The 26,701-nt window shown below is 33.3% G+C and overlaps 1 protein-coding gene and 1 non-coding gene across 8 annotated transcripts in view; one reads left to right on the top strand and one right to left on the bottom strand.

The window, feature by feature from the left end:
• The window catches only part of FBXW7 (F-box and WD repeat domain containing 7), a 217,896-nt gene that overhangs the window by 45,976 nt on the left and 145,219 nt on the right, over nt 1–26,701 (bottom strand). Inside the window, exons 5-6 of one of the 7 annotated variants that reach the window (XR_004300497.1) lie at nt 17,289–17,416; nt 16,273–16,435 (exon numbers count right to left, since the gene is read on the bottom strand). The exons of 4 other annotated variants lie outside the window; for them this stretch is intronic. Coding sequence is in view for 2 of the 3 variants with exons in the window: in XM_032413003.1 (XP_032268894.1) it covers nt 16,258–16,404 (147 nt within the window). In the remaining variant the exon portion in view is untranslated. Of the gene's footprint in view, nt 1–16,257; nt 16,436–17,221; nt 17,417–26,701 lie in introns of those variants that run through there. 2 more of the 7 variants (XM_032413003.1, XM_032413001.1) reach the window with 2 other exon arrangements.
• On the top strand, nt 4,002–4,108 carry LOC116637654. Its single transcript, XR_004300516.1, has one exon. It is a non-coding gene; the product is annotated as a U6 spliceosomal RNA (small nuclear RNA).

Below are 26,701 nucleotides of genomic sequence, written 5' to 3' on the forward strand. Positions count from 1 at the left end.
TGTTAGGAAAATGCATAATGTTAAGGTTTTGACCTAGTCTGGGGGTTCAGAGAAGACTTCTCTTCTCTGAAGGAATGATTAAAGTGTGTTGTGGGGGGGGGAAGGGCACCCCATGGCTGCAGTGCACAGAACAGCAGAGGTTCTATGGTAAGTGCAAAATGAAGCTAGAGGAGTAGACAAGGGCTAGATTATGCAAGACCTCATAAAGGATTTTGGTCTTCACCCTAGGAGCAATGAAAAGCTTATGCTGGATGTTGGTCAGGGGAAGGAAATAGTCAGATATGCCTCTTGAAAAATCATTCTAATATTAAAACCAGAATGGAAGTGAGAGTGAATGCGGAGAGACTATGTGAGGAAGTTATTCCACCAGGCCAGGCGAGAGATAATAGTGGCTTAGACGAGCCAGGTGCAACAAAGATGGATAGAAGTGAACATTTAAGAGATACGTAGGACATAAAACTAATAGGATTTGGTGACAGACTGATTAGTCGTGAAGAATAAAGGAGGAGGAGTTATCAGGGATGACACCTAGGTTTCTTATGCAACTGGATGGGACATGAGAGAGGATACTAGACAAGAGTCAGTGTTTGCTTGTTTTTCTTTCCTGGGGTAGGGAGGATCACAAAGTCCATGTCTGGTCATATTTGGTTTGAGGTGTCTTTGAGATATCCAGGTGAAGTTATCATGCTCCAAATAGCTCTGGAGCTCAGAACAAAGGTCTATATTGGAGATAAAAACATGCGAATCATCTGTGTACAGGCCATCTCGAATTTCCTTTCTAAAGCTGTTAATCACAGTGCCTTGTCACAGTGTAGACACATTAATTATTTGTCCATCTTCCCCATTAAACCCTAAGCTCCATGAAAGCAGTGACCACTTCTATTTTGATTCTTTTACCTCAGCTCCTCACATAGTCCTTATACTTATCAGGGTATCAATAAATAATATTTACATGAGATAATGAACAATGTAACACACACTTTAATCAATAATGACAGAATTAGAGAAATAATAACTAGAAATTATTAATTTTCAGCATAATTTGAAAAACTCAATTTTCAGTATAAGGAAAGGTGATATAGGTGAACAACACATCTTATAAATTTATTATTTTGTACTATGTTATATATAATATTATTTATAATATCTTATGTATCTATATACATATATTTCCCCTTCAGGGAAAAGTAATAAAATTTTCTAGGTATTTATCCGTTACCAATTAAAGCATAAACTAAACTGGAAGAAAATACAGTTTGATATGCAACAAAAATGCAATTATCTTTGTTATTAAAAGCCAACCTGGCTTAGGACTTCCTGTACCTTTAAAAATGCCAACAGAATATAAACTTTTACTATTAAAAGGGATATACACACTTTTAACAACACTTAGTGTTGTTAAATCTCACACAAGTCTCAAAGTATTTTATTTATTCATTGGTATTAACCCAACAGATAGCATTTTTGTATCTCCATTTTACTGACAAGAAATCTGAAGCATGAAAGTTTTTGAGAGTTACCAAAAGCACTATAATACTTGCTAAAAAAAGAAAAACCCTTTGGCAATATATATTTTAATCTCTATGGACAAAATAACAGGCTAAGTGCCATTTCCATTAAAATTAAATTGAATACTGCATATTTTACATATAATTGGCTACCTTTATTTTGCTTTCCCTGCTTTTTATCATGATCTCCCATCGAGACAGGATCTAGCAAGAAACACTACACTTAATGAAAAAGGTCAAAAGGAATAAGATCCCACTGAAATACCCTTTTTCTTTTTAAGTTACTGATAGTTATTTCATTACTACTTCATTTGGTTTTGTGAATATGAAAAGCATGTAAGTAATAATTTTAACAAAAGATTCATTTTGGGGCATACCATTCACTTCTAACTTTGAATGGAAATAGAACACAATTCATCTTAAACTTCAATGTAGTCAACAATATAAAAAGAGGCATTTCTAAATCCTCTTTGGTTTTCAACTTCCAAGAAATACTTTAACATTTATATATTAAAGCTAAAGAATGTTATTACGTTGCTCGAAGTATATATACTTTTGTATATAACCACAGTCTGGGAATTTTAAGTAAATATAATGAAGAGTACAAAATACAGTGTAGGATGATATCAGACACTAGCAAACAATATCAATGCTTTTTAAATTACATTAAAGAGAAAATATCCTAAAATGAAAAAGGAAAAACTATAAAAAATGTTTTGGAAGAGGTTGTGGTTGGCCATTTATTACTTTTTTGTATTAGAGTTAATTAATATTCTAAAAAGGTCTACAAAAAGCTGAACAACCTCTCGAGCTTTGAATTCATGGCACTGACCTTAGGACTTTCTCAGAATGATTTTTAATGCACTCTGTTATTAGTAAAACCTGTTCAAACACATGCCCCATCTGCCAGCACCCCATCTGCAAGAGAGCTTCTTATTCTTGTAGACGGTACAACTTCTGCTTGCTTCCTTCTCTACATACCAGCTGTATGGTAATGAGTATGAGCAGCTGAAAATACCGCATGATAACAAAGCTAATATGAAAACGGCAGAACACCACTTCCCCTCAATGCAGCAGTTGCAGCATGCACACTGCAGATAAGCTACTATACAGAGGTGGGGTGGGTGAGAATTTCATTTGTGTGTATGGGGGGCCGGGGAGTGCGTGTGTATGCGCGTGGGCATGCGCGTGTACACGTGTGTGTGTGTGTGTGTGTGTGTTAAATATGGGGTTTCCAAGTAATTAAAAAATAAAGAGAACTAAAAGCAGCACAGGGTACCAAAGAAAGATCTAAATTTCTAAGCACTTTTGTTAAGACTTGTGAATCAATTCTTTAAATGTTTTAAGTCTCAATTCTTATACAGTAATGATATTCCAGGGGCCATTTTGACAAGCTAGTTTTCAAAGATGTTAACAAGTATGTTCCATTTCCTAATTAACTTATTTTGGGGCCTCTAGGGAAAGAAATGGAGTCAGAGCTTAAAATCATAATGGAAACTCTTCGCTAGACATTTTAGCGTCAATCAATAAATTCTGTTTTTAATTCTTACATAGCAATTTAAATTGTTTTAATTTAATGGTATTTGAAGCCAACAAATTTATTCTAAACATCTGAGAGACTCCAAACAAAATACTAAGATAGCACGTTACCTTAATTTAGTAAGACATAATGGGGTTAATTTTTACACATGTGATAGTCACACTGAATGAATCTACATAATGTAAGTAGAACCAAATCACATTAACTTTTTATGTGCAGTAGCTATCCATTTAGAGATTAACAGTCATTCAGGAAACTATTTAAGAAAAATGACTATTCAAAATTGGTGCTATGCATTTTCTTTCACAATTTGAAGAAACTAAAAATGAAAAAATATTCAAAACACTAACCATAAGTAAAAGAAATAATCATGTCAGGAGAATTAATTATAATTTTTACCAACATTTCTAAAAAAAGTCTTGTGAACTTCATAACAGATTTTAAGTTCTTATTACAGAACCATACTTCTTTTTTTTATAGGTTATTTCATTTTATTCTTACAATAATCCTATGAAGTAGGTACTTCTATCTCCATTTTACAGATGAGGCTTAGTAAGTGGTGAAGCTAAGAACGTAATCCCAAGTCTAAATGACTCTACCATCTATGCTGTTAAGCACTCCGCTATTCTGCTATAAACTCCATAAGGGTGAGGAGTTAAGATTGTTTCATTCACTGTTGTACTCCAAATGCCTAAAGCAGTCCTGGACTCACAGAAGTTATTGAATGAATAAACAGAAAAGAAAACTACTCAGTTGTTTTTAAGTATAAATCCATTTAAATGGAAAAAAAAAACCACTTGAAGAATCTTAAAATAAGATTGTTTAGTAATCTAAGTTTTGTTCACTTGTCAGATTGAAAAATTAAGACTTTATTAAAAAAATTCTCATAGTTAAACATCCATTTTTGAAAACGTTGGTACAGAATGAGTAACAGCAAAATTGCACTAATTTTAGTGCTCGCTTCGGCAGCACATATACTAAAATTGGAACAATACCGAGAAAATCAGCATGGCTCCTGCACAAGGATGACACACAAATTCGTGAAGCATTCCGTATTTTTTTTTTTAAAAAAAGGAGCAAAATTGTACTGATTTTAGTATTTCGCCTATTTTTTGCAAATCCACTTACCTGTCCTCATTTTTACTGTCTAACAATAAAAGTACATTTTTTCTTGTTAACAAGCTTAACATATTCCTTGACTTCAAATATAAATCAAGGCCATGAGCTTCCATAATATAAAAGCTTTTGTATAACATATATAAAAACCTGAATTGAAAGAATAGTTCCAACTTAAAGAAATAGTCCCATTCATCCTTTAAAATGTAAGACATACAGCTACATTTCTGCAAAGAAGAATGAACTTTTAACACCACTTACTGATTCAAAAATCCCACAAATTCAGACAAGATTTACAAAAACAGTACTATACTGCCCCTACATGTTCAAACTAGTAGCAACAATGACATTTTAAAATCCAAAGTGATAATGCAGAGATTTCTGTGGATTATTGAAAAGCTGTTTAAGCTTAAATTGTTCCCAAGTGAACTATATGAAATCACGCACACATAAAAATGTAATTAAATATAGGAATAACCGACAAGTTTCAATTTTCATTTTCAATACTAGCAAGGAGAAAAAATGTAAGAGAATTTCATCCAACATTATATTTTTTCTCTCAAAACAGATTTCCCTATTATTGTGTGAAAATATCATAAAATAACGATAAACAAATAGCCATGTGATTTTAGAGTCAGTATTAATGTATTAACGTTTGAGAAATACTTGCTCCTACTTGCTTTTCCTTGACACCTAAATAAATGTCAATAAAGTTGATAAATATAGAGACCAAAGTCACAAGAGAAAACCTTATTAATCTCAGATTTACTTTTTTATTTTCTCACAATTTAGGAATAAAACACTATATATGCAAATAAAGAGATGGGCTGCATCAATAGATACTTGGAAATACTGAATTATAACTCCTAACATTTAGAATGTTGTTGACTTTACCACAAGTGGTAGTCCTTTCTGCTATTACTTCTATGGTGAAATTTCTATCATATTAAAAAAATATGATTAGGGGCGCCTGGGTGGCTTAGTCGTTAAGCGTCTGCCTTCAGCTCAGGTCATGATCCCAGGGTCCTGGGATCGAGCCCCGCACTGGGATCCCTGCTCAGCGGGAAGCCTGCTTCTCCCTCTGCCTGCCGCTCCCCCTGCTTGTGTTCTCTCTTTGTCAAATAAATAAATAAAATCTTTAAATTATATCTGTATTATTTATACCTACCATAAACCTATCTACTATAAATTATATCTACCATTATTTAGCTGGTTTATTTGTGAAACACACATTAATTTATGCAACTTCCCACAAGTCAGAGAGAGGGCCAAGAACTCTAATCTGACCCAGGAACAATCCAGAAAGAGATCACTAGGTAAGCCCGGTAGGATATTAAAGTTTCCAAGAATATGAAAAAAATGAAATAAAATAGAAGAATCATATTTAATCTTTCAGAACTTCAAAATACTATTCCACACTAGATACTATCTAACAGCATTTGAAAACCAGTAGATTATACATATCAATAAAGTCACCAACATAATCCTACCAAGTCAGAGAGTGTGTCATATATATGCATGCACATGTATGTAGGTACCCATATATACATATGGAGAAACTAAAAGACAAATTACCACCAGTTGATTTAGAAAAATGTACCACTGAATAAAGGAGTCTGGTGACACACTGTATATCGGAACAGACCAAACATGCTGTCCACTCCTAGGCAGAATTCTCAGGGTCACTACAATGTTAAATTATATAAAAGGTTGGACCTTTTCTGCTTTGTTCACTAATGTATCTGAACTGCCCAGAACTGTGCCTGGCAATTAATGTTTATTTGTTGAATAAATTAATTAACCCATGTTCCTCTGATTTTGATATGTGACTATAAAATGGGAACAATGAGATAAGTCTCTCAGAGACAGAGAAGCATCTATAGCCTCCCTAAGGGAAGGAAGGTCTCTGCCTTACTCATCTTCATTATACTAGCAACACATACAGGGAGTATGCCTAATACGTATTAGCAAAATAAAAATTAATTTAGTGGTATTAATTTTCCATGAAGTAAAAAAGTGGTAGAGGTTCTCATTCCTCATTTAACATATATGTCTGCTAACAAGAGTTGCATTTACTCACTGAAGAAAAATAATATATAAGCTCTGAACTACCATATTATATGGAGCTGCCTATAACTAGGTTAGTAAAATTTAGGTATTCATTTATATAATGTATGTTTTAAAGCATTTAAATATGCACGTACTCAGAGACTTAAGGCTTTGACTACTTTGACATTTCAAAGTGTATTCCATTTTTTGTATGTGGGTGATAGCTGTAAACTCAAAGGTCTGTGGAGTTAGTTCCACAATTTTAGAGAAAGCTGTGTTGCTGACTTCAGAACTTTTTGGGAATTTAGAAAAATAATATGGTACATACATATTACTGAACACTTCCAGTATTATACATTAATATTTTTGCAGCAAAGTTCATGACTATTCAGATAAATAATAAAACTGACTATTTTAAGTTACTTAGAGTTAGGTTTGGCTAACTTTAAAAACATTCTTAGCTCTCAGGCTTGCTGGACATCTGTCTGCAGACAAGGGACAGTGGGTTTATTTCATATTTGTTTACCTTGCCAGGACTTAACAACAAGTTTATTTTTTAGCATATTTTTCATCTGTCTCCCATACTGCATCTTAATAGCCTTGCCCTGTGATGTTAAAGTTACTAAACTATTTGAACAGATTGTTATCTATCAACAACAGGGATAACAATTCATGGCAGTTATTTCTACAATGTAGTTGTAGACTTACACATCATTATAATTTGTTTTACATTCATATCTGACAACTGAGGCACAACCTAATACTAACACATCACTTGATGACAAACACAAAAACATCCAGAAAGCAATGTTATCAGTAATTAGACACTGAAGCCATCACGAATTGTGAGAACAAAGTAAGAATTTAAAAGTATTTAAAAACCCAGGATTACACAGCAAAAGTTAACCCTTCCAACATCTGGAAATTAAGGATCTGTTCACTCAACAAACCTTACCAAGGTCAGTTTACCACAGTGTTTGTGATGCTAGGTCTAGACACCTGAGGCAGAATCTCAGCTCCATCACTAGCTCTAGGGCAAGTTATTTAACCTTGCTATGCCTCTCATCTGTAAAATAGGGATAATATAATACAACACCTACTTCACAAGGTTATCTTAAGGATTATATGAATTCATATGTGGAAAGTATAGTGCTTCCTCTGCATCCCAAGTTAGACTCTATACTATGACCCTATTTTGTTGTCATCAAAACACTAACATTAGTAACTACTTTTCTGTTTCCATAAAGTATAACCTAAGCTCCATGAGGGCATGGACTCTATCTAGTTCACTGTTAACAGCCATAGGTTCTAGAAAATTTTCCAACTCTGTTCTAAGTGCTCAATACATATTTTTTGGCTGATATTATTACTGATAAATGTCATGTCAAGATATAAGCAAGTAATTTGCAGCAGTATAAATAACATGAAAAGCCGAGATGTGAGCGCAAGCAATAATACAAGTTCCTTCTGTCCATCACTTCTCTGATCCTCTGCTTAGCAAATATCCTTCATGTTTTAATTCAAAGTTACTGTGAAGCCTTTCCTGAGTCATTTGCTTTGAGACTTGGGTGACCCTCTCATGCTCCCACAGTACTTTATACATGAGCGCATTTAAGCAAAATTATACCTTCGTACTATAAAGGTTTGTTTATGGTTTTTACCACTAGACTATCTACGATGCATAAAGGATCGTGATTTTTCACTTTTGTATATCCACAGGTACAGGGGATGAAAAATCATCACCTTTTTATTTATAGCTAGTATCCTGCACAGTACAGAGAATAAGACCGCAAGAAAATTTGTAATTTATACTTTGTTTACTCAAGTTTATGCATGACACATGAAACATTCTTAAGAAGAAAAGGACTGATAGGATTTAAAATAGAATGGTCTGATATGTGGTAACTAATCCCTTTACTGATAAAATAAGTAGTGACAATAAACCATATCAGATCAGTTGAAAATGCCAATTGTTCCCCAGTTCCAATGGAATACGTGTGTAAGGAAAATAACTGAAGGAAGTCACATTTTAGTTTACTCAAAAAAAAAAAAAAATCAGGTACCCTATTAAAATCTCCCTCCAAACTTGCTCATATCACCACCCTGTTCTTTCTTCTCTCCAAAGTATTGTAATTTTTTTTTCCTTTATTTCAGCTTTTCTGACATTTTTTGGCTACTGTAGAATCTCAAAAGTATCATCAAAATGACTTTACCCTATGTTTGTTTCTCCTTCGTTTTCAAAATTGGTAAGTAGTAATTACTTTTAAAATTAAGTGTCAAACTGTATCTGAGTTTATTTAAATTTAGAAAATGAAATATTCAAAATCACAGCTGCACAGTCATTTAAAAATATTTAGTAAACAAAAAACATGCCATATTCTTAACAGTACAAAAACTCCTTCAGAATCTTCCAAGTTTAACACATACTTCAATGAATTAGTCATAAGAATATTTATACTAACTTTCTTCTGCATATCACTAGGAGCATAAAAAAGACATTAAAGATAATTTCTGAACTCTAAGAGTTTATAGCCTAATTGAGGAGACAAGATAACTATATGGAATAACATCACCGGGCAGTAGATATTTGCCTAAGGGCCAAAGGTAATGGCAACAATTACAATATGTTCTACTAATGGATGAGGACAACGGTGGATGCAATCAGTGCCAGGACAACCAGAGAAGGAAGCTAGACTGTGAGGTCATGGGAAGGACCTAGAAAGAAAGAGGCACAAATGTAACTGGTGGACACTTGGAACAGACCAGTCTGGGGGAGAGATGGAGGATGCTGGCTTTTTAAAGGTTTCAAATTTCTGTATGTTGGGGAAACATCCATCTACTTCTAATTGGCTAAGAGTTCCATGAAACGGATATTGAGTTTCATGACATGCCTTTCAGGCATCAAGACATTTTAAAAGAGCAGACTTGCTACAACTATTTTCAATAAGAATTAATCACGGCTGGACTAGATCAAAAAAAAAAAAAAAAAGGTAAACCTGGATTGGGGCAAAGGGCAAAGCTATGTCAGAAATGTAAAACTAAGTAGTAGTGCTCTAAGAAATAGGCAAGTATTTCTGGCAGCTGCTCTTGTTAGTATGAGAAGTACTCTTGTCGTAGATATTATTAATAGCAATATACTTTGGAAGGGGCTGTCACTTATACTGTGCAAATATCACACTAAAATTCAGAAATATAAAAGGATAAACTAAGGTGATGCAAAAACTGAAATAACCCTAAGACTTGCAGTAAAAATAATGTAATAAATCATAAAACTATACATGTGGGTCATCTGTTTAGATAAAAACACAGATTATAGTTTTAAAACTATGGGAGGAGAAGAAAATTATAGTTGAAGATAATATAGGTGACAGGTCTATGACAAATATTTTCCAGAAAGAATAAAAAATAGAATCACATGAGCAACAACTAATTTCTTGATCTATTTACATATTTTTCTCCTGAAGCTATAAGTATAAACCTATCTCATTATTTTTTCAAAAGGAAAAAAATTCCCTATGATAAAAAACCTAGAATAATTAGAAATACAATGACATAGTATTAACTAAGTAAAATCCACAAAACTTTATCACATAGGAATAAATTTTCTTAGAATATGATTTCTTTCTCTTTAAACAACAATAGAAATCCCTCATGCTGGTTTTTAATTGGTATAAACTTTCTGGAAAACAATTTAACAGTATTTTTCAAGAATCTAAAGAAGTTCATACTCCTTGACCCAATAATTCTACTTCTAGAAATCTGTGTATAGAGATGTTTAAGATTCATGTATAAAAAAGTTCAAAGCAGGTCACTGTCTAAATGAACAATAGTAGGAAAACTATGGAACATTCATTTAGCAGATTATATATTTTTAAGTAACTACAATTATGGGAAACCACTAACAATATATTAACAATGAATTAAAGTACCAATATTGCTAAAAAATTATTTAAAGTTGTTACTGTGGTTATTTTTGAGCAGTGGAATTACTGATACTTTAGGAAATTGCCAAGGAAAATATTTTTCTAAATTTTACATATTGAGTATGTCTTATTTCTGTAAAGTGAAGTAAAAGATATTAATTACTGAAAGAAAATTAAAATTCCTTATATCACCATTCAATTTGGAGAATTTGGGAGATTATTAAATTCAGAAGGGTAATAATTCACAAGTTGGCTTTAGCAAAAGAGTTTATGATGGCCTACTTTGGGGGTACATACAAAATCTTTCCACAAATGAAACTTACTGTAGGGTAAATAATTAGACATGTTGTTTTTTTTTAAACAAAGGTAATACAACTATTTGGCAAAACTGGCAGACCTTTGCTGAAAAGGGCCTAACAGACTGGTCAATAGTCTATGAAAGGAGCATAACAGATTAAAATTATATACTGCTTAAATTAACTGAGTATTATACATATAAAAACAGCTAATTAGATTATGCCTGAATGTGGTTAAAATTTAGAATATAGGTTTGTCTAGTATCATTGATAACTCAACAATGAAGAAAAAACTGAAACTCAAAACAGCACTGAAGCTAAGAGAGGTACAATGCTGTTTTAAATTTTTGTCCTCATTGTCAAAAGTGCTAGTTGAGCAAACTGATGAGAATGATACTGCACTGCAGTTTGAGGATGGTTAATCTGTCCAGACAAGCTGCTCTCAGTTGTTGCCTGCCAAATACAGACCCTGAGGTATAACAAAGATTCTCTTCTTGACCAAACTCTAGATAGGCTCTGCTGAGCTCTTTTTCAACTAGGCCCTGTCCTTGGGCATGTTGTCAAGAGCAAGAATCCTACTCAGTTTAAGCACAATCCTCCGATCTTGGTATCTGACCACCTTCCATAACTACTGGGTTTCTCATCCTCTATCATCCTCCACGTGATGTCTGACCACTTTGGTTAAACTGGTTTAGCCAGAATCCCCCCTACCGATGTTTCCTCTTAGTAATTTTCTACCCACTGACCCCCTCCCAACTGTTCCTTGGCTATAAATTCTCACTTTTCTTTACCGTATTTGGAGTTGAGCCCAATCTCCCTGCCCTACTACAAAACCCCTTTGTAGTAGTCCCTATCCCTATATCACCACAGTACCCCTGAATAAAGTCTATCTTGCTGTTTTAACAAGTGTCATGAATAATTTTTTCTTTAACAGGTACCATCCCTCAGCTTACAAAGACAACAGACAAACATGCATACTGTTCAAATATTTCCAATTTTTTATTACTATAATTATTGCATAATCTGTAGGATAACTTTATAAGTGAAACATCTTCAAAGAGATTACAGCAAAAACCCTGCATTTATAAATGCTCTATGCTATCAAAAGTTATTTGTAAGTTACTTGTTTTAATCTTTGAATCTATTTTCTCACAGAAACAATGTCAACAATGATAGGCTCCCAGGCTTCCCTCCAAAATATTAACAGTCGTTGAAAAGTGTTAGTTCACATGAGAACAAACTGTATAAAGAGAATGGCTACTGCTGTTAGCTGCAGCATTAGTGAACTCTGCAGCTAAATGTCAGCTTTACTATTTACCAAGAAAACGGGAAGCGTCGCTGGTTTGAGCCTCCATCTTCTAGTCTACTGAATGGAGAGAATACCTAACTTAAAGTACTTAACAAACACTTAAGTCATTCAAGCATTATGTGGGTTAAAATATACAAAACAGCTAAAACAGTGCCTAGAATACACAGTGGGTTCTTTTAGAAAGATAGCAATTATTAATAGCTTTATTATACTAATACTGTATATTAACAAGAGAATAAGCAGTATGCTAAAATTCTAGCAGTTAGCCACACAAAGACTCTTTTCTACATAACTACAAAAGAATTAAGAAGAGAGGATGATGGTTTTAAAGGAAATGTAAGACTTATGGCTTTAACTAACAATCTCATTCTAAAAATTTACCCATGAGCTGAAACTTATATATAAGCAAAGAGATACATGCACAAGAATTACTATAGTATCATTATAATCATACAAACCTAGATTTCACTCTTTTGTAAGTAAAGATTTATTAAAACACAGTCCTGTCCATTCACCCATCCATTTAAGTATTGTCTAAGCTGCCTTGGTGCTCCAGTGGCAGAGATGAATAGTTCTAACAGCGACTATAGGGTCCACCAAGCCTAACGTATTTACTGGCCCTTTGCAGGAAGAGTTTGACTTAAGGTAACCTGCAATGATAACAATACACAGGAGTGATATTAACATTTTCTCAAATGACACAAATACTCTATTTTAATTTTATTTCTACTTTCACTTTAAAGAAAAATTATTTTAAATGTGGTATTTTGAATAGAACTTGATATGGAACATAATTCCTACAAAACTGTTTTCAACTATCAGAAATCCCAGTCATATATTTCATTATTGCTTGAGCTCTTGTTTCTCAGGAGAACAAGTCCTTGTCCCATACTGACCCCACCTCACCACCCCCACTATCCACCCAGCAGTTCTCCACCACTCTCCTAGCTGTGTTGCCAATGCTTATGCGACACCATCAGCACATGGTTCAAGCCCAGGAATGTATACGGCACTCTCAAAACAGTATGTTGTCTATAAGCCAGCACAGTCAAATATTTTAAAAGCCTTATATAAACCGTTGTCATTTGCATGTCACTTGGAAGTTTCTACCAAAATAATAACAATGAAGAGTAACTTTACAAGGATATTATAAATGCTTAAAAATCTCCCAAACAAAATGAGGTAAGAAATGAGATTTAAGCACTGAAGTACATTTTCTTACTACTATTAGTTGTAAGATGTTATTTCTCTTATCACTAAAAAGAAAAAAATGCTGCCAGATAAGCTATAAAATTTCATCAAAATGTATCTAAGGTGCATTTTTTCACATTTTAAGTTTTTCTTAAATATGTTTAAAATGTGAAAAAATAATGTACCTTAGGATTTAAGAAATATAGTATTACCATAACTGGGCATTCCAATTTCAAAGAAAATTGAAAATTTCCAGTGATTTTATAGATTAAATAAGTTTTTCCTGTAAAATTTCTCTTCCTCTAAAGGATAATCAGTTCTTTTAGAATAAAAAGTTACATACTCAACTAGTACTCTCAAATTTTCCTAATTCAATTACCTATAGGACTTTTAAAAATATAGATAGATCCCTGAACCTTAATCCAGATCTCTAACATAAGACTATCCAAAAGAGGGGAACCCAGGATTCTACATTTTTTAAGATTTTATTTATTTATTTACTGAGTGAGTGAGTGCATAGTGAGTGTGAGCAACCAGGGGAAGGGCAGAGGGAGAAAGAAAATCCCAGAGTGTGGAGCCCGACAGGGCCTCAATCCCACAACCGAGATCATGATCTGAGCCGAAATCAAGAGTTGGATGCTTAACCGACTGAGTCACCTAGGCGCCCCATGATTCTACATTTTTGACAATGTAAATAAATAATGAGGACCTTAATACTAAAAATATTTTGATTTACAGTAACTGGTTAAAAGCTAGACTGCTATTTCTTTACTGTTGTTATTATTAAGTCCAAAGTACCTCTGATGAGAGACCAGAATAATTTATATAATAATGAATTATTGTACCAATAATTGTAATATTGTACCAACTGGTACCAATTGTACCAAAAATTGTACCAATATTGTAATATTAATAATATTAATATTATAATTAATATTAATAGTAGGTAAATAAATTTTCTGAAAACATTTCAAGAAATATAAATTGAAGTTGTAGTTGTAGCAACTAAAGGATCTTTCACAATTTTTGAAGTTATTTTATTGTGCAAACATTAAATGGATCAACATCTATGAGGGATGGAGGGACAATATCATGTTTTTCAAGTTTTAATAGGTCAAGACTGCTACAGTCTTATAAGAGGTCACTGTGCACATTAGCTCACTACTTAAAAGAAAAAAAATGGCCTACAAAATACAGAACTCTATCTGCTTTGTGTACTTTGTCAGTGTAGAACAATCTCTTTGAAAGCAAAATATACCCAGTGTAAGAGATATACTGGATGTTACACACAAAATATGATTAATTACATATCATACCAAAAGTCTTCCTTAAATCTTTGATAAAGAAAAATAGTATTTTAAAAATGTTTATTATCAATTACCAAAGGAAAGTTAATAAATTAAATAACAAAGAACATGCAAACCAATTAAAAACTACCTAAATTAACCGGTCATGAAAGGAGGGGATATAATTATGCAATCCCTCTAATAATTCTAGTACTCAGAGTCAATGAGTTATGCAATAGTAAGTTACTGGCAGGCAGGCAGTCTAAAACTGAATGTGTTTTTTAGCTATCTTCCCAAAAAATTTCTTGTATGAATTTTATTTTTCGAATTTAGTTCTCTTCTGTTATTACAAATGCAAGGCTATAAATTAACATAACATAGTAACCTACAAAAGTCAAGCTGCATAGTGACCCTAGGAAGGCCTCAGGGAAAGCCTTGAAGTTCTCTATTAATTTTTCTTATAGGATCTGCTCCTGAGCCTTTAAATTTCATGTACATGTTAGAAAATAAAGGTAGAAAACATACATTGTGACATAATGAAGTAAACTACCATATATTGTCCCTAAGAATTTATTAGAAATATTCAACAAAGAACAAGATTATCTTGATTGTTAATATCTTAAATCCTTTGATTTAAAAAACCCACACTTCTTTTCCTCAGTTTAAAAATTTACTTGTGTTGGTATTTTCTTTTATAGAGGTGTTAAAATAATAAATTAGTTTATTAATGACTTTAAAGCCATTAGAGGTTTCTGTGTAAATGCTTAAATCAGAACAGTGACTTCATTCAGAAATTACAAAAGTAACCAAAAAAAAAAAAAAAAAAAAGAAATTACAAAAGTGACAAAGTGAAAGAGGACAAAATAAACACTTTCTGACAACATAGTAAAGAAGAAAATAAGGCTGATGGAGATATTTGTATTCCATGTTCAATGTTGAAACTGTTTTATTTAAACCTCACTCAAATGTTTTTCAACATGGCTACCACTTGTTTGGAGTAGAAGTGGAAACTACTCAAAAGGAACTAAGATAATTAGAAAACATATTTCTACAAAGGTTAAGTCCCAGCAAATAAAAGATTCTTTTCACTAAGGAGAAAAAATACTTTTCAGGTGTTGTGTGTTGATCTACTTGGTTAGTAGAATATTTCCCCTTTAGTTTTTTTTTTTTTAAGGGAACTAAAACATTAATAGCACTGTTACATGCAAATACCCATTTAATCTCAGGTTTTTGTGGAGATTTTTGGTTTAATGTGTTCAAGATCATAAACATATTTTAGACCTAAAAACATATCACTCTAGTTAATGACTCAGACTAGCAATACCAAGTTAACTAAAAAAAATACAATAAAACTGCTAATATTAACAGGGTCAGAATTTGGTGAGAGGAGAATGTCATCCTGAAAAACATCCAACAGATCATAACTTGATTATACGTTAGCTCAAGTTCTACAAAATGTTTGTTAGTTCAGGATTGTCTATATATAAACTCTATCGTAACTGCCACACAATAGCATGCTATTTTTATTTTATATAACAGCAAAAAGTCAAGTCCCTATTACATTAAGTTTGAATTAAAGAAATAGTAATTTAAAATAATACAGCTCTAAGGGCCAGATAAATCTAGGGAACTTGGAATATTCTTTAAAAGAGCTAAATGTTGTAATTCCCACGTACATAGGAAGAATACCACCAGCTTCCTGCCTTTCCCACAAAATAAAAAACTACAAATTTGGGGTTGTAGTATTTGCCAACATATTTTAAAACACGGTTTTTACATTTACCAATTTTAAACAAATTTAAAGGATTCTAATATCATGAAAAGTAAATGAGAGAGGGAAAAAAGGCGGATTGGGTAAGCTTGCCCTCTAGGCTTATCATACTATTAGAACTACCACTTATGTAAGTTTTATCTGGCTACATAACGCGCTGATAATTTTGTTTCTAAATATCAATTGAAATCCAAAGCATTTCTTTACTAAAGGAAACAGAAGTACTTCATTTAAAAAAATATTCCTATTTTTCAAATGCAAGACTTACCCGTCTTCGACAAAAGGGGAGGCCTTGGGCAATGATGCTAATGCTAAATATCTTCATCACAGTTTGATGTGGCAGAGGCTCTTTTGCACTTTTAAGATCAACAGGAACCAAGCCATGGTTTAAAGTAGCTTTTCCTGGTTTTGACATTTTAAAACTCCTCTTGGTTGATGAATACTTTCTACATGTAATACAGGCACATTACTAAAAATTCCAACCACCAAATTAAAATATAACTTTCTAATTAATAAAACAAAAAAAGGCTGAGAACCCAAGGCCTGCTGCTTTTGTCTTTCAACCTTCTCCTACCAAATGTCCTGACCTGTCTGAGGCTTGGTGAAGTGCAAACTATCCTAGAATAGCCAGGAATTACAAACTACTGAAGTGAAAGCTCCTGCTCCTGCCAGTCAAACAGCTGGTGAACCTCCCGTACAAAGTCAGTAATGTGAATACAGCCAACGCAGGGCAATGCTGTAGGGTCTCTTTGAAACTTCTCCAACAACTAGCCCAGGTATTCCCTAGAAAGGGAAAGCAATGTTTTCTTTACAAAAATCCAAAAAAATAAACATTGTATTTTCTCTTGAATATCTTGAATCTTCCTTACCCGAGTATCAGCATTAATATTTTAGGAATGTTTTGAAATGTGCTTCAAATTTAAGGACAGTATTTATGCATGCTCAAAAAATATAGACACACGTTTGTTCTTAGATATATTCAGAATGAGCACTATATTTTCAACTGTTTGTCTTAAGCATGCTCTCTTTTCCTTTTCCATACATACCATTCTTTATATCATACTAAGCCATTTAGTTGACTCTATCTCTCTAAAGCTACTAATATGTACTTCACATTAATCTTATCAGTAGACATTTTAGTTGTTTGCAAATGTCAGTTCAATCTCTATAATTCTCAAAAACTCAGTGATGCCACTTGAAAGTATAAGTCATGTGATTAAAGATATATTTTTTTAAAAGCCCAAGTATTTATAAATGTAGCCTGTGATGGGAAACAATTATAGTAAAATAATTACTAACCAGTTCATCGTAAATCCTTAGTGCCTAATTTCTCCAACATACCATGGTCAGAAATATCTTCCTAAAACGCATAGAGAGAATATGGTGTACAATCCACTCCTCAAAAACTTTCAATGGTTCCCGAATGCCTAAGATAAAATATGGAGATAAGACTCTCCTCAGAGTGGCTCCAAACTAATCTTTCCAGCATTACCTCAAATATTTTCCTAAATTAAGCACTTATGCCAATGTTAATTAATACTACACTTCATATTCAAGCCCATAAACTAGACTGTTATGAAGATGATAAGAAAAAAAGCTCAGTGTAAGAATTAACGGAGAGTAGTTTTGATAGATGGTAATGGATGTGAACCGTCTGTTCACAATGCTTGGTTAACTAGTTTCTTCTCTCCTTCCATTCTATTGTCCTCTTCCGAAAGCCAGTCATCTCACTTATCTCTCCTTCCAATAGCTTTTATTGATCTCTATAAGGGGAACTTAGAATGTGATATGGAGAGAATGAGAAAGGAGAATGTCAGAAATGAGTGATTTCTTTTTTGACTTTGGAAAGATGTCTTACTAAATATAAAGTGGGCTACTGGGAAGCCAATTCATATACTAGAAATACTCCCAGTCCCACCAAGATGCTACTTTATTAAAGTACACTTTCCTTTTATACCATAATTTAAAATGTAGTTAAAAATGCAAAATCATTGGGGTGCCTGGGTGGCTCAGTCGGTTAAGTGTCTCAGCTTAAGTCTTGATCTCAAGGTTGTGAGTTCAAGCCACTTAAAAAAAAAAAAGAGCAAAATCATTATCAGAGGTGACATTTTTAATTACACAAAAGTAAACAACCAAATTTCTCTAAAGAAAATATATAAATGACCAATAAGCTCATGTCAAGATGCTCAATATCACTAATCATTAAGGAACTACAAATCAAAACCAGAATGAAACACCAATGCACACCCATTAGGATGGCTATTATTTAAAAACAAAACAAAAAAATAAAATAAAAATAAAACACACACACACAAATACACACACACAATAACAAGTGTTAGCAAGGATGTGGAAAAATTGGAACACTTGTGCATCGCTGGTGGGAACGTAAAATGTAGGTAGCTACTATGGAAAACAGTATGGCGGTTCCTCAAAAAATTACCACATGATCCAGCAATTCCACTTTGGGGCATACAATTCCCCCAAAAAACTGAAAGCAGGGATTCAAACAGATATTCATACATCCATGCTCATAGCAACATACTCACAATAGCCAAGAGTGGAAGCAACCACTGACAGATGAATGGGCAAACAAAATGTGGCATATACATACAATAGAATACTATTTAGCCTTAAAAAGGAAGGAAATTCTGACACTTGCTACAACATGGATGAACCTTGAAGACACAATGGTTAAGTAAAATAAGTCAGTCAAAAAAGGACGAATGCTGTATGATCCCACTTACATGAGGTACCTAGCGTAGTTAAATTCATGAAGACAGAAACTAGAATGGTGGGTGCCAGCAGCAACTGGGAGAAAGGACTAGAAAGTTAGTGTTTAATGGATATAAGAGTCTAGTTGGAAAAGATGAAAATGTTCTAAAGATGGATAGTGGTGATGGTTGCACAACATCGTGAATGTATTTAAAGCCACTGAACTGTACACTTAGATACAGTTAAAATGATAAATTTTATGCTATGGATATTTAACCACAATAAAAAATTATTTTAATAAAAGAGTAAACAATTAGGAACCATAAACACCAAAAAACAAAACAAACACACAACAAAGATCTAGGGAAAGAAGAGAGTTTACTGGAAATCTTTAATTTGATATTTATAAAAAAATAAAAGGTGAGACTGTTATCTAAGATAACCATGTATACAGCCCCACTAAAGGGGGGGGAAGGTGAACGTCTCCTGCCTCATTCCAGTCTCAGCATCTCTTCTGATGCTCACTTTATTTCTTAACACTTTTTTTTCAGTATAACATAATCTCAAATCATATTGTATCTTTACTCCTTATTAGAAAAATCCCTTTGTTGCAGTAGCTCACATGGAATGCCCCCCTCCAAGTAACTATTAGTATCTACTTCGTTAATATTACATATAGTTTTATGTAGACTGACATTCTTTATTCTCAAAAAAATTCTCAGTGATATCTTTGAAATCAGTTAATTAAACCTTCAAAATTCCTTCCTCTAAACCACAAAGAAGATATAAACTATGTGTTATTTCAATGCAGAAAAATTAGAAGAACATACTACATTCCACAAGTTTAACATATTCATTCTGCACAGAAAAATAAATGAAACAGATCAACTCCAAACTTAACTTTCACTTAATCCAGTAATAGAGATAACATACTGAAAATTATAATTTTATATTTTAAAGCCCTCAGAGAGCTTTATAGTTACATGTATTTACATGCAGATAGTTTAAAGATGAGTAAGATATGAAGCTCTCCAATCAACCTGGAGTCTGATCCTAAGGAGGGAAAAAAAAAAAGATTTGGGACTAAAACAAAATTTGGACTGAGAAAATTAAAACTAAAATGTCCTTTCCCCTGCTTATAAGAGAGCATAAAATATTATGAAGTAGAATTAGTTTTTCATTTTCAATAAATTATTTATGATAATAATAGGAGTAAAAAACTAGGGCTTATTTGTAGATAACCAACTGCTGGTGAACACATAGTGACATTCTAATTCAACTCATTTTTTTTTTTTAATCAGTAAATAGCTGCCCTCAACTGGATAGTACAGAGCATTGCAACTCTTGCAAACCAAACACTAAATCTGATTATGTGTCTACAACACTGTATTTCTATAAAAAAGAGACATTACTAGTGGTCGAGCAAAGTGACTACTAATTTCCAAAAGTCTGTACTACCCAGTTTCATCATTTTGGAGGATTTAAGTTAACAGTACTTCTAAAGCAATGTTCTCAATGAGCATGAAAACAATCAAAACACCAAATTTCAAATACAGAAGAAAACCCCAGTCAATGAGGGAAATCATAGACAATGCATAGAAGAACCCTAATTGTTAACTTTAAAACGCACCTAGTTCCATGTGCTCAAGAAAAAATAAAGTCTTAGACTCAATCATATTTTTTTAAAGATTTTTTATTTATTTATTTGAAAGAGAGAGAATGAGAGAGAGAGAGAGAGAGAGCACATGAGAGGGGGTAGGGGCAGAGGGAGAAGCAGACCCCCCACTGACCAGGGAGCCCGATGTGGGACTCGATTCTGGGACTCCAGGATCATGACCTGAGCTGAAGGCAGTCGCTTAACCAACTGAGCCACCCAGGCACCCCAGACTCAATCATATTTTTAAAAACATTTAAGATACTCTTAATTATTAACCCCCTTTCCCAAGCTGCAACTCTGTAAAACAGATAAGCTCCTTTTAAGATGACGCCAACAAATATTAATGAAGTGTAATTTAAGTAGGTAGGAGCATCAATGCTAGAACCAAACTGCCTTAGTCCAAAACGTGGTTCTACTACTTATTTGTAGTATGACCTAAATTAATGCCTCTATGCCTCAATTTCATCTATACAAAACCTTCTCACAGGGTTTTTATGAGTATTAAATTAGTTAATACAAGTGAAGCACACAGAATAATGCTTCACATCTAGTAAGTGTTCAAAAGTCTTAGCTGCCCTTACTACTACTACTACTACCACCATCACCACCACCAGCACCACCACCAGCACCACCACCAACACCACCACCAGCACCACCACCACCACCAACACCACCACCAGCACCACCACCACCACCACCACCACCAGCACCACCACCATCACCACCAGCACCACCACCAACACCACCACCAGCACCACCACCACCACGACTACTGTTGCTGCTGCTGTTACGTTAGGATCAAAAATCACATACAGCTTTGTGATATATATGAATTTTAAAAGTCACTGGGAAAGCGAGCAGAGATTCTAAAATCCGTCTGTAATAACTTTAAAATATTTTAAGATACAATCATCTATAAGTTTTATAAAGGCTCCCATAATTCTGTCAAAATTTTACCTAAAAATTAATTAGTAATATCTTAACTGTAGTGTCTTTTAAGATTCCAGGTGTCATTGACTATCCATCCAACAATTCAACATTCGGAAACTTGTGGTAAAGAGAAGATCTCTATAAGGTATTTTGCCCACTAACCACTTTCTGATTTTCTTTCTTCTAAAAGTTTGTACTAGTCAAAGATGATTATAGATAAATGCTAATGCACCAAATATCTCCAATTTGGTATCTCTAAAACATATTATAGTCCCATACATTCCAATTCTCTTATGATGACAAAAAGATTTACAGCTGTATATTCTGGATTTCTACCTTTTCTTTCATTCATTATTATAGAGAAGGCTAGAATTTAACTGCTCTCGGCCAAAGGCCACAGCATATAAGTAGCATAAAGATTTTCCATTTTCATAAACCTACTCTTGATTCGAAATAACTCACTTGGAAGATAAGTTTACCTACAAGTATGAATGATTTTATACCAAAGTTTTCAAAGTCTCATACCAAACACTTCTGACAGGGAGAATATCAGCCTATGTCATTTTAAACACAGTATTATTCACTACTTCTATGAATTTAAGCAAACAAGTGACTTGACTTTTCTTCGGTAGTAACAAAAAAAATTCCAGATGCTTAAAATTATACCACTACTAAAGTGAAATAAATCAGAATCAATATCCTTTTGAGACAAGAATTCGATATTATAAAGTATATTTTTATTCAGGGATGCATAGTAAAAATAGAAAAGGCAGGGAAGGATTCCCCCCCTATAGGTTTCCGAGCCGGCTTGGCCACACCTGATTTCTCACTTTTCATCTCCAGAACTGGGAGAGAATACATTTCTATTGTTCTAAACCACCCAGTCTGTGGTCTTTTGCTGCAGGAGCCCTAGCAAACCACAGCTGACCCTTAAATAATGTGGGGGTTAGGAGTGCCGATGCCCTTCCCTTGCAGTTGAAAATCCACGTATAACTTTTGACTCCCCCAAATCTTAACTACTGCTAGCCCACTCTTAACTGGAAGCCTTACTGAGAACATCAGCAGTCGATTAACACATATTTTGCATGTTATATGTATTATCTACTGCATTCATACAATAAAATAAGCTCAAGAAAAGAAAAAAAAATAGATTATTCTCTGTTTCTCATTCTTTTCCATCTTTCCTAACACCTTAGATACCAGAGTATTAAAGATCTTCCCAGTCTAAGCAATCCATGTACAAAGATGGAGCAATTTAAACAGAGGAAAAGAATGATAAATCAAGAAATTAAGTTTCTTGGCTTAATGATAAATGAATGGTCAAGCTTGTATTACTTAAAACTGTAAAAAAAAAAAAAAAAATTCCAAACAAGATTGTTACTTCAACTGTAGAAACAAAAATACCATCAGACTTAGTAAGAAAGAAAAATATAAATATATGGCATTGCTTTTAAAATGTTATTATTCATAAAAGGTGTAGATCAAATGAATAGAAACATTTTATTAAAAACATTCAAAATGATTAAAAATGATTCTTTAAAAAGTTCTAAAAGATATTTATTTGGGGGGGGGGGGTAGGGGCACAGGGAAAAGGAGAGAGAGAATCTTAAGCAGGCTCCACGCTGGGCTGACCTCACAACCCTGAAACCACCACCTGACCCAAAATCAAGTTGGACGTTTAACCAACTGAGCCACCCAGACACCCCTCTAAAAGACATTTAAATACTCAAAGTGTTCACTAAGAAAGATTACAGCTTCCAACTATAATGTACATGAGGTATTATATTCATATATACATTTAACAAGTCACAACATATTATTGTACAGTAAGTAGTCCCTTCTTTATCCACCATTTCAGTTAAGCATGGTCAACTGATGAAGCAGATGACCCTGACGTATCGCCAGGTCAATAGTACCTAATGCTCCATCACAGTGCCTACGTCATTCACCTCACTTCATCTCACCGTGCAGGCTTTTTTATCTTCACACATCATCACAAGAAGGGTGAGTAAAGTACAATAAGATATTTTCAGACACCATATTCACATAACTTTGATTACAGTATACTGTTATAATTGTTCTATTTTATTATTATTGTTGGTAATCTCTTACTGCGCCTAACTTATGAATTAAACTTTATCAAAGGATGTATATATAAGGAAAAAACATAGTATTGATAGGGTTCAGTACTCTCCAGGGTGTCAGGCATCCACGGGGGGTCTTGGATCGGAACGTACCTCCTCCATGGATAAAGGGAGACTGCTAATTTTTTTATCTGGGCACCAGGGGCAGCCCTTTAGTACTTAAGAGAAATTAGCTTGGGTTCTGAAATAGCACATACAGTTTATACAAGTGTTATAAAATGTGACCTGGTGATCGGACATTTGCAAAATAAAAGCATTATGTATAAATGTCAATGTATATATTTTTACACTGTCAAAGTAAAAATGCTACCATAGCAGGTTACATAAAGTACTGTAACTGCTTTGATTTATACAGCCATGGTCTAACTGCTGGACATTCAGGTTGTTTCTGAATTCTACTTCCAGTTATTTCTAAATAATTGGCTAAAAATAAAGTTATAAAAACTAAGATACAGAAAAACCAACCAAACCAGTCCTTCAAAATGATGACAAAACTACCCCATGGTACACTAGAAATTTCATGACCCAAAAATCCCAACTATTAATTAACTTATTTACAACTAAATTTATTTACAACTAAATTAGTCTTGACTAAACTGTGGCCTCAATCCACTCTCAGCAAATTACCTGGAGTTCGTACTCCAGGTAAATTTATCAGCATACGAAAAATACTGGGTGAATTTTAAGTTCTAGTTTCAGCTCCACCACTAACCAGTGTCCCTAAATAAGTCTCTTGTCTCAGATTTCAGATTTCTAGAATGAGGAGACTGGACTAGATAGATGACTGAGAATGAAGTCCCTTGCAGCTTTAAGAGTATATTCCAGTTCCAATAGTACCAAGTATAGAGCCTTCTTGCAATAGTGTTGGACTGTCAATTTGGTGAGCCTTCCTTTATTATACTTTGGTGAATAGTATTAATTACAGTTTTATAAAATATATCTTAAAAAAATTCACTACTTTAATTCACTTGTGTATACCTTCTAAAAACAGACATGTATCCCTTTGCTGTAAATATATATTAGTGTTTTATAACAATAAGAAAATATTTTCATTGGAAAAAAGTTTCAGGCATAAATTATTTTTTTAAATGATTCAAGAAGAAATTCAAGAAAAATAATCTCGGGATTTTTCTGATTCCATATTATGCCATAATAATTTGTATATATTTTTTCTTTCCTACTTACCACAGTGGCCTAAACAGTGACATCAGAATATATTTGATTTTTTTTTTAACGAGTAAACTTTGGATTTTACTCCCATATTTGTGTCTTAGAACTCTGTTATATTAAAATGATACTGCTCATTCTTTCATTAAATATTTAAAGAAATATTTGAGATAAAACAAAAATCCAACTATTGGATTGAATTTTTTAAGTATTTCAGAAATGCCCAGTATGAAGTCCTTAATGACTTTAACATACCTTGCCTCATGATTAAGTTTAACTCTTACAATCTGTGTTGAGTTAACCCCAGCTGTTAAACTGGTCTCACACAGCTGCTCACCAAGAATTTAGTTGGTGATTATTATAGTTATACCTTGAAGTCAACTATGACAAAAATTACCCAGTATTACAGGTATTTCAATCATGCAAAAGCCTCATGTGATGAAAGAGTAAGGATTTAAAGCAACTTAATTTTCCACAATCCTCAAAATAAAATTAGGTGGAAGAAAGACAAAAACTTGCTTTATATTAGTTTTTTAAGGTCCATCATTTAAGTTACTTTTATAAACAAGCTTAAGCATTAAAGGCTCATTAAACTTTCAGTTAAAGTCAGTATTACTTATCGATCATTTATTTCTCCTATAAAAATTCTAAATGTGAGCTAGGGAGTTATAAATAAGGACATAATACTAAAAAGTCTTCTAATAATAATGATGATAATAATGTCATGCAGGTGGTTTTTCAATACAGTTTAAAAAAAATTAAACTGAGCTACAATGCAGGAAGTTCACCAAATTGATGGTTTAACACATTACAGGAACTTATCCTATGAAAAATAAAAAGCTGAACCTATGGAAATGTAAGACATTTGACAATGTTGACAAAAAGTAAAATGGGGGGAAGATACTTATGTTTCCTACACTGTTGAGTTTTGACACAATTATAAATAAAAAACAATTATTTTGAGTGAAATGAACATCGTTCCACAACTTCACTTACATAATTCTCAGTAACATGCTATGAGAACATGTGAGATTTATCAATATTCACTGAATATTGATAAATTATTCACTGATACTCATTTATCAATATTTACTTCAGCATCAAATTTAAGCAGAGAATTATTCATTAAGCATAGCAAATACTTTTAGAATTAAAGCTCTAGAAAAGGCATATAGGGTTTCATTCTTGCATGGGCTGACAGTTGATACCCCTGGCCTTTTACATGATCAAAATTACACATTCAAAAAAATACACTAGTAAACATCAACATTAATTTTATAGCTGAAGTTTAAATTAAACTGATAGTTCAAGTTTTCATCCTTCCCAGTAAACAAGAAACTAACTGGTTATTAAGAAAGATTAAAAATAAAACTCATTCCCTGAATTCTTGAGTATGTCTGAAACAGAAAGATCTCAGGATGGAAGCAGGAAGTCCAGGGATGCTAGGAGACTAACTATCAGAGACCAATAGGAGATGTAAAAGAAGTTTGCAGCTCTAGGACTTAGAAAAACCGATGCATGACTTCAGACTGGTACAGTGATATGGGAGAAGGATTAAACACTGACACAGTTTCTAGTAGATCATGTTTTATTTTACTGAAATATCATGAAAAGACTGGGAGGTATCATTATCCTACATTTTACAGACAAGGAAATTGAGGTTCCAAAGGGTTTTAAAAATTGCTCCAGGCAACAGAGCTGTGAGGCAGTGAAGTTGAGATTTTTACCCTAGGATGTCTAATTCCTAAACTCATGCTTTGTATTAGAACATATATTCTATTCTATAAGTTCTATTCTATAAGTTAAGCCTAACTTAGTTGTGTTACTTTCTAATCTAGTTGTTTGGAGATTTACATTTTATTATATATGTTTCAAGTATGTAAGTTTGCCAGATAACTGAGTTCTAGATAACAGAAATACAGTATTCTGTAAGACCCGTATATTATATATGGAATCGATTTTAATGAGCCTGAATTTTATGAAGTCCAAATAAAAAGAAAAAAAGGAAGAGTTGTAAGAGCAAAGACATTATGACCTTCTGTGTTTTTCAAAAATGGTCACAGCACTATCCCCCATCTTATATGCTCTTCTTACAATGT

Source organism: Phoca vitulina, unplaced genomic scaffold (genome assembly GCF_004348235.1).
Source record: "Phoca vitulina isolate PV1807 unplaced genomic scaffold, GSC_HSeal_1.0 scaffold14, whole genome shotgun sequence".
In the NCBI taxonomy this organism is placed as follows: Eukaryota; Metazoa; Chordata; class Mammalia; order Carnivora; family Phocidae; genus Phoca; species Phoca vitulina.